The following is a 13,834-nucleotide window of genomic DNA, read 5'->3' as shown; positions in this document are numbered from 1 at the left end:
GCTCCGCTTGTTTCGCCTATGTACAATATCTGCATGTGATTACCCACTGGGCTCCGTCAAGTGAACCCCCAGGAAAACCCTCTATCAAGCACTCGCATCGACGACCTTTTGCATCACCCTCACCTGCACCGGTCCATCGCCACCATATTTCGTCAAGTCAAAGCTGTCGGACTCCACTACCTCAAACCCAAACTTCTGATAAAGCGGGTATCCATCAGCAGAAGCTTCGAGCCAGAAAAGTTTCAGACCCATCTTCATGCCCTCGTCAAGGCCAATCTTGACGAGAGCCGACCCCATCCCGAAGCCGCGATACTCTGGTAAAGTAGCGAGAACCTGGAGATCTGTGCAGTCAATCCAAACCGTCAGTATCAGGGTAGAATAGTAGACTCAAAGAAGACAGGGAACATCTCCCACTCACGCCCAAACATCTTCCCAGACATATGCTTCTTTCTCAACGCCGCCATCCCACGAATGAACGCATTACAAGCCTCGCCCTGCGCATTCGCCGGCCATTCAATATCTTTCCACTCATCCACGACCTTGGGCTCCGGATAGAAATGCCAAATGGCCAGCGAAACGATTTTCTCCTGGCCGTCGGCCTGGTCCGTCACGACGACTTTCCACATTTTCATGCTCGGGTCGTTCTGTGTTTTATCGGACAGGTCTTTCGTGCGCGAAGAGACATCGTCGGGGGGTGGGAAGATGACTTGCGCCGGGTTGCAGCGGGGGGCTGTGTTGGAGGCGTGGAAGTTGGAGAGGGCCTCGACTTTCGCGATTGCGGCGCAGTCGGACTGTGTTGCGGGGAGGATTTGGTAGTCTGGTTTGGTGGGTTTGGGATTGAGGTCGGACATGGTGATTATGATATCAATAAGATTTAATTGCGCGAGTATGCTTGAATCAATAAGTTCATCTACATGCAATAGGATCGACTTTCCTTTTTGCTCGTCAGAAAGTTGCCTTGGTATTTATGCCTCGAGCTTAACGGGGTGAGTCAACTTCTCGGCAGCCATTAGTTACTTAGTGCGAGCCATTGGGTCTCGATTCTGAAATGACTCTAAACCGAAGCGGGAGCCCGATTAGCGTCGGCGTTTCTGAAATGTCAGACGCAGGCAACTACGTACCTAGTCCCACCTCATCATGAATGGAGCGAGTCATGATGAAAATCCGGTCAGGCCGACTAGGGATTGCCTAGTGGAATATTCATTAGTCAAGGAGGATCAAGGAGGATCATGGAGGTGCCATTGTTTGTGGACCCAGTCAGGTAAGCGCATATAAGCACATCTTGGCATGGAACTCTGGACAGTTTGTAGACTGTTAGTTAGGTAGCGTTTACGGGGCAATGAGGCTTACAGAGCGCCGACCGTCTGCCGTTGCAACGAGAGTATCAACTCGTACATCCCATGGAGTCTCAGCATGAATCAGTCGACCTGAAAAAGTAGTAGCTCTCATTTCAATTAATGTGCCTCAACCGATGCATCAGCCAAAGCATCACAGGTCGTGACAAACCCCCAACAATTCATCGAATTATACTCCCACACCGTGCTAGCACCATATGGCGTCCCCGTCCCCACGCCATCGCGCAACAGAATACAATCGTATCCTTTACTGAACGCATCCGTCAATGTACTCCCCACGCATTGATCGGTGTTCACCCCGCCAAAGAGCAAGGTCGTGATTCCCTCGCGCTGCAAAAAAGTCTCCAGCTCGGACCCGGCCCCCCACAGACCCGACATGCGATTCTTGTGGAAAAGGACATCGGGCTTGAGCCGCAAGTCAGTCGCCGTGGACGTGGACCGATCCTGGCTTCTCTCGTATTCCTGGTGAAAGGGGTCGAACAGAGTCGCATTCCACGACCCGCGCATCAGGACCGCCCCGCCAGGAACCGTTTCCTGATCGCTTAGCGCTACGGGTCCAAGCTCGGTCCCGAGGCCCTTGTACAAGGCGGGGTCTTTGACGCGACGCATGTCAGGGAGCGATGGAGTCGGTGTCTTGCTCTTGCTGGGATCTGTGGCATGTCCGACTGCCGGGCGCCCATCTTGAAAGCATCCAAACGTGCGAAAAATCGCCGGTGGCATCTGGCTGAGGTCCTGCTCCGTCAGACCCCAGCAGAGCCAAATGATTCTGATCCCATGGCGACGGGCTGCAGGAATACCGACGCGAAGGAGCGCTTCGGTGGCTGCTTCTGCCGGTGAAGGCATATCTGTCTTGCGTGGTCGTACCGCGGGGTGGAGGAAGAAGTTTTGAAGATCAATCAGAAGCAAGACAGTGCTGGCAGGATCGAGCCATGTCTTCTGCGTCGTGGTCTCGAGTGTGATGAGCGAGTCAGACTTGGATCCACGTGAGAGATCGAATGTGTCGCTGGCAGGATCATACAGCCAGTAGTTGTCTGTGGGATTTCCGATCACTTGCGAGACTGACATTCTGATGCATATCAAAATACTTATCCGAGATATTTCAAAATTTGGCCTTTTTCTGTCCTTAAATACACCAGTTCACTGATGATGGCCAAGATGGTCTCCAATTCTCTTATCGGCTTTACTTTGTACATGTTCCCCGCACCAGTTGGGGTAGCTTTGTAACCCCCAGCACTCGTGACGGCCGAGTATTGAGACTGAACCCGCGATAGCATGGTCCCGTATTGGGTACATACTTTGCATTGAAATAGCAGATGACCGAGACTGAGGAAGCTGCGTGATTCATCATGATTAGCGCGACTTTTCTCAATGAGACCTTCGTGGATCAATTAGTTAATGTATCGAGTGGACATGTACGGAGCTGACCTAAAATCATCTCTCTGGTGCCTTGACTGTCGGTGCATTTGTGCAGTATTTCAACTGGTTCTTATCGCACCTTTGGCGCAGGAACTGTTCAGACCCCGAAGTATGAAGAGTACCGAGCACATTTTGGCCTCGGCGACAGGACTACTGGTACAATAGCCACGTTGATGAGTCCTCTCTGGTGGCAGTAATTCACCGTGGTGAAACGTTCCAATTTGTCATGTCCTGCGAGAAATATGGAGTGTTGATCGGTGCAACTGTATCTTGCTCTGGAATCATTGAAAGGGTATATACGAGAGTGCCAATACCCGCCCAGTTCACACTGTCTTGCCACTCATCAGACTAGGCAAACCCCCCTGTGATTCAGGGTGACGTGATGGTGGTACCATGGACACCGCTCGCCTCAGCGACCATGTCCTTCCATGCCTTCTTCACACTTTTCCAGAATTCTGCCCGAAACACATCTTTCCACGGGTTGACCATCATTCCAGATGTCTTCTCGCAACGTGGAGGCGATTTTTTCCTCTGTAGCCGCTTGCCCTTGGTCCCACTTGCCACGTTGGCGATCCAGATGGGATCGTCGCCAGATCCCCGGAACCGGACCAGCTTCGAGTCCTTGTTGACCATGGAGTGAATTGAAAGGCGCAGTAGGGCTTGTGGCTCGGCATGGTTGCCTGTTTGGTGGTGTTCCCCCGTACCCTGCGTGGCGTTCTGGGGCAAGGGAGAGATCCCCCATGCAATGAGGAGTATGGAGACCCCCCATTTGGTGCCTCTACCGTCTAGGATCATCCATATGACAGCCATCGCGCTCGTGTACCCTGCTAATGAAGTGGACAGCCTCTGGGCCCTCGTAATGCGACCAAGTTCTTGTCATGTGACATTCTTTCCAGGCAGATACATCTGCTACGACCAAGGAATATTGAAGTTCAGCACGTTTGCTTGAAGGGACCTTCGCTACCAAATGGACGGTAATATTGCCGCATGATGAGTTTAATTCTGCAAGTATTTGCAGAGAGTGTTCGCGATTCCATACTTTCAGTCATTTCCCTGAAGATGTCGGCGTCTTGCGGCGTTGCTTCGCAATAGCCACGGCCAAGGCGAGGAGTGCCGACTGCCGACTCTTGGAAAAGAACATGGAATTTTTAGTTGGTTTGGGCCCTGTGTAACCAGCCGCGGCGACGGTCTTGACATCGGGGTCCGGTGGTTCTTTGGTTCACCAGGCAAATCTGTCGCCCACGAGGAAGAAACGCGCAGGAGGCTGACGCCACTGAGGAGATTACATTTTTGCCCAGTGTGACGGTGGACGACCAGGGGAGTGCGCAAACCAGAATGGTTTCCAACATGTGGGTGTTCTAGGTTCGGTTTCTCGGAACCCTAGATCATGTCTGAGCATTGCCAAATGCGGCGATGCTCTAGACATTCGAGGCCTTCGGGGAGGAGAGAATGACCCACAAAGTGCTGGAATACCCGGCGAATCTCCGTCATATCTCAACTTTATTACGCCCAGAAGGCATTAAGCATGGAGTCTTTTGCCACGACTCCACACTCCCACCGAGATCGAGGATATAAAGACAGGATGGTCGACGACCAAGATGCCTTTTTCTTTCCTCATCAACGATCACTGTCCTTCTCTGATACGTCTGTCCTTCCTTGTTGAATATTGCGATCTGATCACTCTCTTTCAGATCCCACATTCTCTTGTCAATCTCTTTTTCGATTCCGTGAAGACATTCCTTTTTCTTCCCGAATCTTCAAAATCACTTGCTTTTTGATCCGCATCAAGTCCCTTCGTGAACAAAGCACCACATTCAAAATGATGTTCGCCAAGACCCTCCTCGCCAGCGTCTTCGCTCTGACCGCTGCGGCCCTTCCTCACCAGGCCCGCGACAATGCCGGCGGCGGTAGTGTCAACTTCGTCAACAACCTTGACACCGATGTTTACCTCTGGACAACATCCGCGAACCCCGGCGAGATGCACACTCTCCCCAAGGGCGGCGGCACCTATTCTGAGGGCTGGCAGATCAACCCCAACGGCGGTGGTATCTCCATCAAGCTGTCCACCACTCAGTCCCAGAGCAGTGTTCTCCAGTTCGAGTACACTGTCAACAAGGATAAGCTCTACTGGGACATGTCCTCCATCGACATGAGCCCGGATTCGCCCTTCGTCAAGGCCGGTTTCTCCGCAATCCCCAGCGATTCGAGCTGCACCACCGCCGTCTGCAAGCCAGGTGATGCCAACTGCGCCCAGTCCTACCAGCACCCCAACGACGTGAACACACTTTCCTGCTCAGTCAACTCGCAGTACACCGTCACTCTGGGCTAGACGGATTCAACCTTCATTTCTTTCTTTTTTCTCCAACATTCATCTAGACCGCTGGTTTTATTTCCTTTGTTCGCACGGCTTTGATGATATCAAATTGACAGATTTGTATATGACATGTACTTAGACGATTTTCATGTGGGCTTCTTGAGACTCAAAAAAGTCCGCCCACTCTATTTCAATTCTTGGAAACAAATTACAACACTCTTTGACACGCTCTTCCCCTTGACGTCCAAGTATCATAGAGCTGCCTTGTCTTCCAACTCGAACGATTTGTCGCTTGGTCCAGGTGCTAGCCAGTTAGTCTGCCGACATAACAGACATCATCTTAGACATGAAATCTATCGTGCCGGTATTTCCCGGGCGTCCTTGAGCCAAAGTCTCCATCTGCATCCCATAATATTTAATATAGGACTACCATGTTTGCGGCTCAATCAGGGACCCTGAAGCTTACATGTTGAGGCAAGGTATAACTGGAACACATACGTCGAATGCATGGCAACTTTGAATTTGAATGCATGGCAACTTTGAAGCATAGAGTGCTTTTAGTATTTGACGTTTGCCATCTCGCTCATGGACTGTCTAATTTCAGCCACATCTTAGGCTGAATGGCCACGAGCGGGCAATAAGTGGATGACGTCATGTTCTAGAATCCCAGGTACTTTTGCGTGGGGTCGACCGTCGAGAGTCGGCAGACGGTACGACCATCTGAGATGTGCTTGGTGGCGACAATGTTGGAAGAGATAGAGATTTTCGACCTTTCAAACTTGCGATCGAAAGACCGGTCACGTGAAAAACAAGCGATATGAAACGTTGGCTTTGCAAAGGGGTCCGGTGTTGATGCTCATTATTGTATCTCATAGTTCAGGACGCTGCTTATCACGAACCCACTTTGCGACAGCCGCACGATAGCACGATAGCGTGCTGAACTAACCGGTCCCGTCCCTTCGGCATTAGGTCGGCGGACCGCGCGTAGTGGGGCCAAGCGCGCTGTTCGGGTCATGAAGATTACTCGCGGGGGAACTGGAGGTGGACGATTAACCCCCATATAATCGCATCTTTGGTGGCTCACAGTATCACCGGCATACTCAATATCAAGAATACGTTTCCAACCTCTCCAGATTCAGATATACCACATTTCGAGAGCGTTTCACAGTTCACGCGCAATGATGACTCGCTCACTTCGCATCGCAGTGTTGGAATGCGACACACCTATTGCTCCCGTGACCGAACGGCTCGGCGGCTATGGAGAGATTTTCGAGCGCTTGCTGCTGAAAGGTCTAGCGGCGTCCCCAGATTCAGGGGTGGAGTTTGCGGAAATCAGCAAGTGGCATGTCGTGGATAATCCTGTGTATCCTGATCCAAACAAATACGATGCGTTCCTTCTCTCTGGCAGCAGTAAGTTGGTGATCTGCATTCTTGGGAACTGGTGGTACCTTAGGTGGAAAGGGAGAACTAATCACCTCGATGTAGAACATGATTCTTTCAAAGACGACCCCTGGATTGTGAGTCTAACAGAGTATGTTCGAGGCCTTCTCGAGGACCACAAGAAGCCTGTCGTGGGCATTTGTTTCGGGCACCAGATTATCGCTCGGGCCCTGGGTGCTCGCGTTGGCCGTGGGGATCATGGTTGGGAAATTTCCGTTGACGAAATCAATCTCACCGAGACTGGGCAGCGGATTTTTGGTAAGGACAAGCTGGTGAGTTGCACACATATCAACTTGAATCGGAGCTGTCGAGACACTGACATTGTACAGTACCTCCAACAAATGCATCGGGATGTAGTGCACGAGGTGCCCAAAGGCTGTGTCAATCTCGGATCCAGTCCGCGATGCGCCATTCAAGGCCTCTACATGCCCAAGCGAATCTGGAGTGTGCAGGCACATCCCGAATTCACCGAGTTCATCATGTCTCAGGTGTTGCAAGCCCGGCATCAGAGTGGTGTCTTCAACGACGAGCTATTTCAGGACGGATTTTCTCGTGCAGGCAAGGCCCATGATGGAGAGTTCTTGGCTACTGAGATTGTCAAGTTTATTGCCGAGGCCACATCATAAACAGTATTTGGTTGAAACCCCATTGTACATCCATTATGATACATCAAGAGTGATTGCAAACCACATTTTTATCATCAAATTTCAATACTGTCTCAGTATGTCGACTAGAATAGGAGTCGGTAAAGCGCCCATTCATCATCCCCTCACGTTTAAGCGCTCGGCGGACAAGTGGCGATAGGCGGGGCGGAAAGCCAGACAAGGACCGCGATAAGCGGCGGGACCGCATAAATTCCGTCCTGTCCCTCTTCAAGTTTCTGTACCTCTCGCAGTTTCACAAGCTTCTGCATCTTTGACATCTGTTTCCGATTCAGCATCTTGAATTCGAATCAGACCAGCACAATGTCCAACCAGATCAAGACAGTCAACCCTGCAACCCACGAGATCATCTTCGACCAACCTGGAACTTCGGTCGAGGAAGCTCGCAAGCTCGCCACCGCCTCCAGGCGAGCATTCCAGTCATGGCGCACCGTGAGCCTAGAGGACCGCATTGCTATTGTTAAGCGTGCACTGGAAATCATCGACTCTCGGATCGATGATTTGGCCAAGGAATTGACCATCCAGATGGGCCGTCCCGTTCGTTATTGTGCGGGAGAAATCAAGACGGCCGCTCTTCGCGCGGAACACATGATCAAGATTGCCAAGCAGAGCTTGGCTGATCTGCCTGGTGAGCCCCAAGAGGGCTTCAGGCGTATGGTGAAGCAGGTGCCTGTTGGGACGGTTCTTGTTGCTTCTGCTTGGAATGTGAGATTCATGGAGTTCTAGAAGCTCTCATGGGAGAATCCCGGAGCACACCTTACTAATGATATTCTTTGAATGTCTAGTACCCCTACCTCACCACCGTGAATGCCCTCGTCCCCGCGCTGCTAGCGGGCAACACCGTCCTCTTGCGTCCCTCTCCCCAAGTACCCATCTTCGGTCAAGGGCTCGCTGAAGCATTCACAGAGGCTGGTCTGCCCCAGGATGTTCTGCAGGTCCTGCAGATTGGTAGCCTGGACGTTCTGGATCAGATTGTCCAGATTCCCGAGATTCACTCTGTTTCATTCACCGGATCAACCGCGGGCGGTATCCGTCTCAGGGAGGCAACTGCAAAGCAAGTCAAGCCTGTGCACTTGGAGCTGGGCGGTAATGACCCTGCCTATGTTCGTCCTGACGTGGACGTCAAGAATGTTGCCGAGAACTTGGTCGATGGAGCGGTCTTCAACTCCGGACAGAGCTGCTGCTCAGTTGAGCGTGTCTATGTGCACGAGAAGGTTTACGATGAGTTTGTTCGTTGCGTCCAGGAAGAGCTCAAGGGGTAAGTGTTTGTGAAGGATCACAATTTCCAGTTGCATCTGAGTTCTGATATCCGGGAGTACAGATACAAGCTAGGAGATCCCTTGGATCAAACCACAACCACCGGTCCCGTCGTTTCCGCGCTCGCCAAGGAAAAGATCCAATCTCACGTCGACGATGCGCTGAAGAAGGGCGCCGTCGACGCTACACCCGAGAACGAGTCCTTTTCACTCGCCCAAACCAGTCAAAAGGGCAACTTTGTCGCCCCCGTGGTCCTCACCAACGTCAACCACGACATGCTCACAATGAAAGAGGAGACTTTTGGCCCCGTCATGCCCATCATGAAGGTCGCCAGCGACGAGGAGGCCATCTCTTTGATGAATGACAGCGACTACGGTCTCACGGCGAGCGTATGGACCAAGGATATCGCCCGTGGCGAGGAACTCATTGACCAGATTGAAGCGGGCACGGTCTTCATCAACCGATGCGACTACCCAGCTCCGGTATGTTCTCACCACAGAAAACACTACGGACTTGTGCAGACAAAAAGCTAACTCGACTGTCTTTCCAGGATCTCGCTTGGACTGGCTGGAAGATGTCGGGTCTGGGCTGCACCCTGGGACCCCGAGGATTCGACGGATTCGTCAAGTTGAAGAGCTACCACATCAAGAACGCTTCTTGAACTGCAAATCCTATCTAGATCTGATCACGTTACCCAAGTCTCAAATGAACATAATCTACATGACAGAATAGACTTTCCACATCAAACATCCATTCTATTCCCTCTATGATCTCTCAAATCACACCTGCCACCACGGGAAAAACCAAACTCGATGCTCAACGGACGAGATCGACGTAAGCGCAGATATCTCCGTATGTCCTACACAACAACCTCAAAACCCTGACCGCCAATTCATCTTGCATGTGAGTCCTCGTCTTGGTAGCTGGCATTTACTCTCCTGGCAATGCAGTAGAGTGTAGACGTAGGCACCCAGGCAGCGAAGAAACACATCCGACCAATCAGGCCGAGGGCTCACCACACTTGACGCACTGCAGAGCAGCCCGCGCGCGCGATCGCGGTCCCGGACCGCGCTGGACCCGATCCGATGCCGCGGTGTCGATCACGTGACTGGCACCACAATCTCAGTCGGAAATAGTAGTGAACCCAGATGGAGAGGACCAAGTCAAGCCCGAGGTCCCACGTGTCGCGAGTGGTATCTGGGCGCCCATGGGACGGGACCAGCGTGGATTTGTTTGGGGTTAGCGTGCATCCGACTATATTTGCGAGATGAGGAAGAGATCTATCCCGGCCTAAGATCACAGGATCATTTTCGTTTTGCCGGTGTGTTTGTCATAGTAGGGGATTCGGGTTCCTAAGTAGTTCAATCAAAGGGGTACACAAGTGATGTATTCGTATATATTTTCAGATCCGATTGTTTTGCGTATAGATCTTGCCAACAAGGTCCACTGCCGTGTGTTACGGGGATGCGATAATTCTGGGGGATTTTCAGATCGCCATGGGCTGCTAGATAAACAGGATAGTACCCTGGCCGTAAGAAAGCCTCCCCGGCATTTGCACTGCTGATGGAGCTGTTGCTTGGATTTTTCGAAGATTTTGGAGGGAGACCAGGCTGATTAATCTCTGTCAGCTGGTCCAAGATACCTTGAAGGGGTATCAGATGCGTGATGTCACGAGTCTCACGACGTGCACCATGTTTTGCGAGTTCTGGCGAGAAGTGATGTGCACGCGAACAGATGCTCCAGTGGTCTCTGGCTGGGTTGTTGCCTTGACGCCTTCCTCGAGGAATGAGAGATGAGGGCGAGTAACGTCTGCCTATGTATGTGCAGAGTGGAACAGCGAAATACGTCGCGGTCGTTCATGTACCCTGGTCAATGCCATGATCTGCTCGTCATCTGCATGGTATTTGAGTTGCGGTGCTTGATATAGACATGTGCATACTCGCCAGCTTGTGATCATTGAGAAAATCAAAGACTTTTCGCTTATCGAAAATGTCCTGATCTCCTCGTACAAACAATGGAACCATCTGTTAGGAGCAATTTTCTTTGACTTTGCGACTCTCACGGTGATTAAGAGGGTCGTGCGCAATCACCACGAGGCCCGGCGAATGGCTGCTGCAGGAAGGGGATTCGATGGTCATTGAGCTGAGGTCTCTTGCTCATGGGTAGCACCTTCGTCTCAATACCCGGATTCAGTCATCTGTGATAGAGAAATCCACGCGGCAGGGCAACGCAAAGGAACCGCGGGCGAGATTCTGTCAGATGAGAATTGCCTGACTCCGCGCCAGGCTAGCAGAGCCAGTATTGATGTTGGATTCTTTTGCAAGGGCCTGTAGATCAAGCAAAAGAGATCCAAATCTGTTTGGCCTGCATTGTCCGGCATATGTTCCATGGCCCCGCGTCTGCTGGGCTCAACTCCCACATGGCCTCGAGAAGAAGCTGGGTCCGCTGCATATTGCCCAGTCCAAAATGCTCTGCCATTGCGGTTAATCGGGCCCGCATAGAGTCTTGCTGCTCAGGGTGCTCCAAGCACGAACCTACGACGGCAATAGGCCAACATAGCCCCGAGTTGATTCGCGCTTGCGGTGAGATTTTCTCCAGGTAGGACAAGGCTTCTGTGACGGCCGTCTGAACGAGACCTCTGTACATTCCATCGGGAGCGTAGGTGTAGCCTCCCAATGAAGTGTACAGGTAGATGAGCATGGCTTGTTGGAACACAAAGCCAGCTAAATAGACTTCTGGCTCAACAAATGAGTATGGCGACCAACGCAGGATCTGGGCTTGAACCGAGGCAAACATGGCCATCTCATCAGCCGTCGGTAAAGTAGATGGGGCGTCGTCCATCATCCATTGGCGGCCCAGGTCAAATATACATGGTATGAGCAGAAGCAATTCCAGCCAGCAGCCACACAGGTTGCCCACATATTGAGTGCGAAGAATATCACGAGCGCGTTGCTCGAGGTCAAAGTTCAGAAAAAGTTGGCCGCTGAGACGCGCATCGATGGAGATCATGCTGACGGTCGCAGTGTAGACGTAGTATTCAATGACAAAGTCTTTGAGTTCTCGCGGAACGGCCGTGTCGCTCTGCTCCAACAGCTTCACGAGTAATGTATGGGCAGCGGATAGATGATCAAATACCGTGCCAGTCATGTCACCCTTGGCAGTCTATTGTCGCTGTTTAGCGGAAAGCCAGCCAGCCAGGCTACATTTTCAGACTTGTGAGTAAGGGGCTTACCTCCGTGAAGCACATGAGCAATGCCCCCACCAGCAACATCAATGGATTGGACTCTTTGCCCTCGATGAAGTCGCTCACTCCATGTCGAAATAATTGAATAGCTTTTGTGTAGTGTGAACTTGCGACGGCGTCAGAGTCATCGCCTCGTCGAAAGGCGCGATGAGCCGCACTCTGAGCAATAACGAGCTGTAACAGAAGGTCGCTGCTGAACGCTAGCGGTACAATCTGTACGAGGAACGGATTGATGGGTGTTGTCCCATTGGCCATGACATCGGCTGTGTTCGACAGATAGTGTGATAGCAGGCCATAGCTTTCGGGGTCATACCCTGGTAACATGGACATGGTTCTGGGAAGCACGTGGCCAATAGCCTGACTGGTAGCGATGGCATTTTCAGCCTCGCTCGAAGCGATCGGAACATCCTCGACAATCTCCTCGATGATGGGCACAGGCACTGTCACTGGCACTTGTGCTTGTGCTAGCGGCTCCTCGAAGACCGCGGAAAGCCCCGCGCTCGACGAACACGATGAATGGCGCGCAGACATCGGACTCGCGGGTAATTGCATGCCATCGAGGTCTTCCCCCGAGCTAGCGTGGCTCGATTTTCGATCTGTGGAGAAAAGTCCCTGTGCATCGTGGGTTGCACTTGAGATCCTCCTCTCGCTCGAGGTCAAGGGCCACTCGCACTGTAGATCGTTCCGTCGACAGCCCGCACAGATCGGCCGAGTCTCGTCGCACTTCTTCTTACGACGTCGACAGGACCAGCATCCTGTGCGGACGCGAACAATCCGCTGTGTGCGCGGCTGTCGTTCGGGCGGCATCGCGCATGGAGGACAGTTCGACGGAATGTCGCAGGGCTGTCTCCCAGCTTCTGGGAGTGAATGGAGTGTGCCAAGTGGAACTTTCGAGGGAGGATCGGGGCTGATAAGAAACGGGCCACACTATGCCTATCGGGTGTGGGGTAAGCCGAAGTCTATTTTGCCCCGTGCTCCGACTCGATCACCATGTAGCTGTTCGAATGCAGAATCGCCGTCGATGTTATTGGAGACGAGGAGAATTATGTGGGGTTTCGGGGCGTTCAGGTGCGATGCATGGGAGACTTGGGAGTCGAGCTTTCATTCCATCAGCCAGAATCAACCAGAACGTCGTGCTTTCTTTAAGTGAACATTCTGCGACCTTTCGTACACTTCCATCCTCGGTCAATCGTGGTTTATCGTATGGTACAACTTGTGCTGATGTTGAAGTATCGGAAGCTGCTTGGTCTCGGTCCGGAAACTTGTCAAGGTGATGATGTCTCTACTCTTTAGTCTCTCCTCGGTAGAGCAAGCCTCCAAGGTCTGCACGCGGGACGTTCCGACCGTGGCCAGGGTACCAGCGACGGAATCTGTTCGCGATGCGAGAACAAAGCAAGGGCACCACACAACGTGTTGGCAACTGATGCTCCTAAGGTCTCCATGTCCAAATGGAACTGCATGCGCGCATCAAGCAATGTGGTGAACTGGCTACCCATGGTAGGTTTAAATGAATCAGAAATACTCAATTATACAAGTCCGCGAGGGTCCTTCAAGTGAGAAGGGCTACCGAGATTTCTTGTGGTTGACACCCGTAGGTTCTTGACTCGAGGTTATTGTCGGCCCACATGAATCAAGCCTGGAATCCTAGACCGCCGTGCAAGGCTGAGCATGAGTCAACTCTGAGGAATAAAGGCCTCGACGGGATCATCATGTCTGGGGATAGCATGTACTCACGTTCACTCACATTTATCTGTAACTCTTAGCTTATCAGAAGTCCTCCCGCCCTATAGCCTCTGACATGGAAGAACTTGAGTTTTGTAACTACAGCCTGTGGTAATAGCTGTATACTGCGCCAGTGCGTAGGCTTCTCTTTGTGTTCCTGTGTATATAGATTGCTTTCAGATCGATTTCAAAATCCCCGCTGATCAAAGTCGCAATCAATGCAAATGACTATTTCAATGCACACCATATTTCCTTCGCAACAACGGCGACCGAGTCTTTCACCTGACATTGTCCTTGCTTTCCCAGGTGGTAGTTACCGAGCCGTGCTCAATGGGGTTGGCATATTTGCGAGATTCGGTGCAGGAACTCTATCAAATGCGCCAGATCTCTGGAGTATCTCATCGCAAGGTGCAAGTTACCAATG

The 13,834-nt window shown here is 51.8% G+C and overlaps 7 protein-coding genes across 7 annotated transcripts; 3 read left to right on the top strand and 4 right to left on the bottom strand.

The window, feature by feature from the left end:
- Nucleotides 1-84: 84 nt before the first annotated feature.
- N7539_008972 (GNAT family N-acetyltransferase) lies at nt 85-851 on the bottom strand (the record flags this gene model as incomplete). Its single annotated transcript, XM_056938567.1, has 2 exons — nt 85-341; nt 419-851. 2 exons carry the CDS (start codon nt 849-851, stop codon nt 85-87), a joined length of 690 nt encoding a protein of 229 aa, XP_056785944.1.
- A 603-nt stretch (nt 852-1,454) lies between these two features.
- On the bottom strand, nt 1,455-2,420 carry N7539_008971 (cysteine hydrolase family protein; the record flags this gene model as incomplete). The annotated part of the gene is made up of 1 exon (XM_056938566.1): nt 1,455-2,420. The coding sequence occupies one exon, from the start codon at nt 2,418-2,420 to the stop codon at nt 1,455-1,457; it is 966 nt and encodes a 321-aa protein (XP_056785943.1).
- Nucleotides 2,421-3,140: 720 nt separating this feature from the next.
- Nucleotides 3,141-3,581, bottom strand: N7539_008970 (uncharacterized protein; the record flags this gene model as incomplete). The annotated part of the gene is made up of 1 exon (XM_056938565.1): nt 3,141-3,581. The coding sequence occupies one exon, from the start codon at nt 3,579-3,581 to the stop codon at nt 3,141-3,143; it is 441 nt and encodes a 146-aa protein (XP_056785942.1).
- A 1,009-nt stretch (nt 3,582-4,590) lies between these two features.
- Nucleotides 4,591-5,100, top strand: N7539_008969 (putative antigenic thaumatin domain protein; the record flags this gene model as incomplete). The annotated part of the gene is made up of 1 exon (XM_056938564.1): nt 4,591-5,100. One exon carries the CDS (start codon nt 4,591-4,593, stop codon nt 5,098-5,100), a length of 510 nt encoding a protein of 169 aa, XP_056785941.1.
- Nucleotides 5,101-6,263: 1,163 nt separating this feature from the next.
- Nucleotides 6,264-7,151, top strand: N7539_008968 (type 1 glutamine amidotransferase; the record flags this gene model as incomplete). Its single annotated transcript, XM_056938563.1, has 3 exons — nt 6,264-6,495; nt 6,571-6,797; nt 6,855-7,151. 3 exons carry the CDS (start codon nt 6,264-6,266, stop codon nt 7,149-7,151), a joined length of 756 nt encoding a protein of 251 aa, XP_056785940.1.
- A 339-nt stretch (nt 7,152-7,490) lies between these two features.
- Nucleotides 7,491-9,105, top strand: N7539_008967 (aldehyde dehydrogenase family protein; the record flags this gene model as incomplete). The annotated part of the gene is made up of 4 exons (XM_056938562.1): nt 7,491-7,892; nt 7,973-8,445; nt 8,509-8,926; nt 8,995-9,105. The coding sequence occupies 4 exons, from the start codon at nt 7,491-7,493 to the stop codon at nt 9,103-9,105; spliced, it is 1,404 nt and encodes a 467-aa protein (XP_056785939.1).
- A 1,673-nt stretch (nt 9,106-10,778) lies between these two features.
- Nucleotides 10,779-12,495, bottom strand: N7539_008966 (Zn(II)2Cys6 transcription factor; the record flags this gene model as incomplete). Its single annotated transcript, XM_056938561.1, has 2 exons — nt 10,779-11,606; nt 11,677-12,495. 2 exons carry the CDS (start codon nt 12,493-12,495, stop codon nt 10,779-10,781), a joined length of 1,647 nt encoding a protein of 548 aa, XP_056785938.1.
- Nucleotides 12,496-13,834: the final 1,339 nt, after the last annotated feature.

This window comes from Penicillium diatomitis (genome assembly GCF_028827545.1).
Source record: "Penicillium diatomitis strain IBT 30728 chromosome Unknown utg000015l_segment0_segment0, whole genome shotgun sequence".
Classification (NCBI taxonomy): domain Eukaryota; kingdom Fungi; phylum Ascomycota; class Eurotiomycetes; order Eurotiales; family Aspergillaceae; genus Penicillium; species Penicillium diatomitis.
The sequence above is the reverse complement of the archived record's forward strand: the minus strand, read 5'-3'. Positions and strand labels throughout refer to the sequence as shown.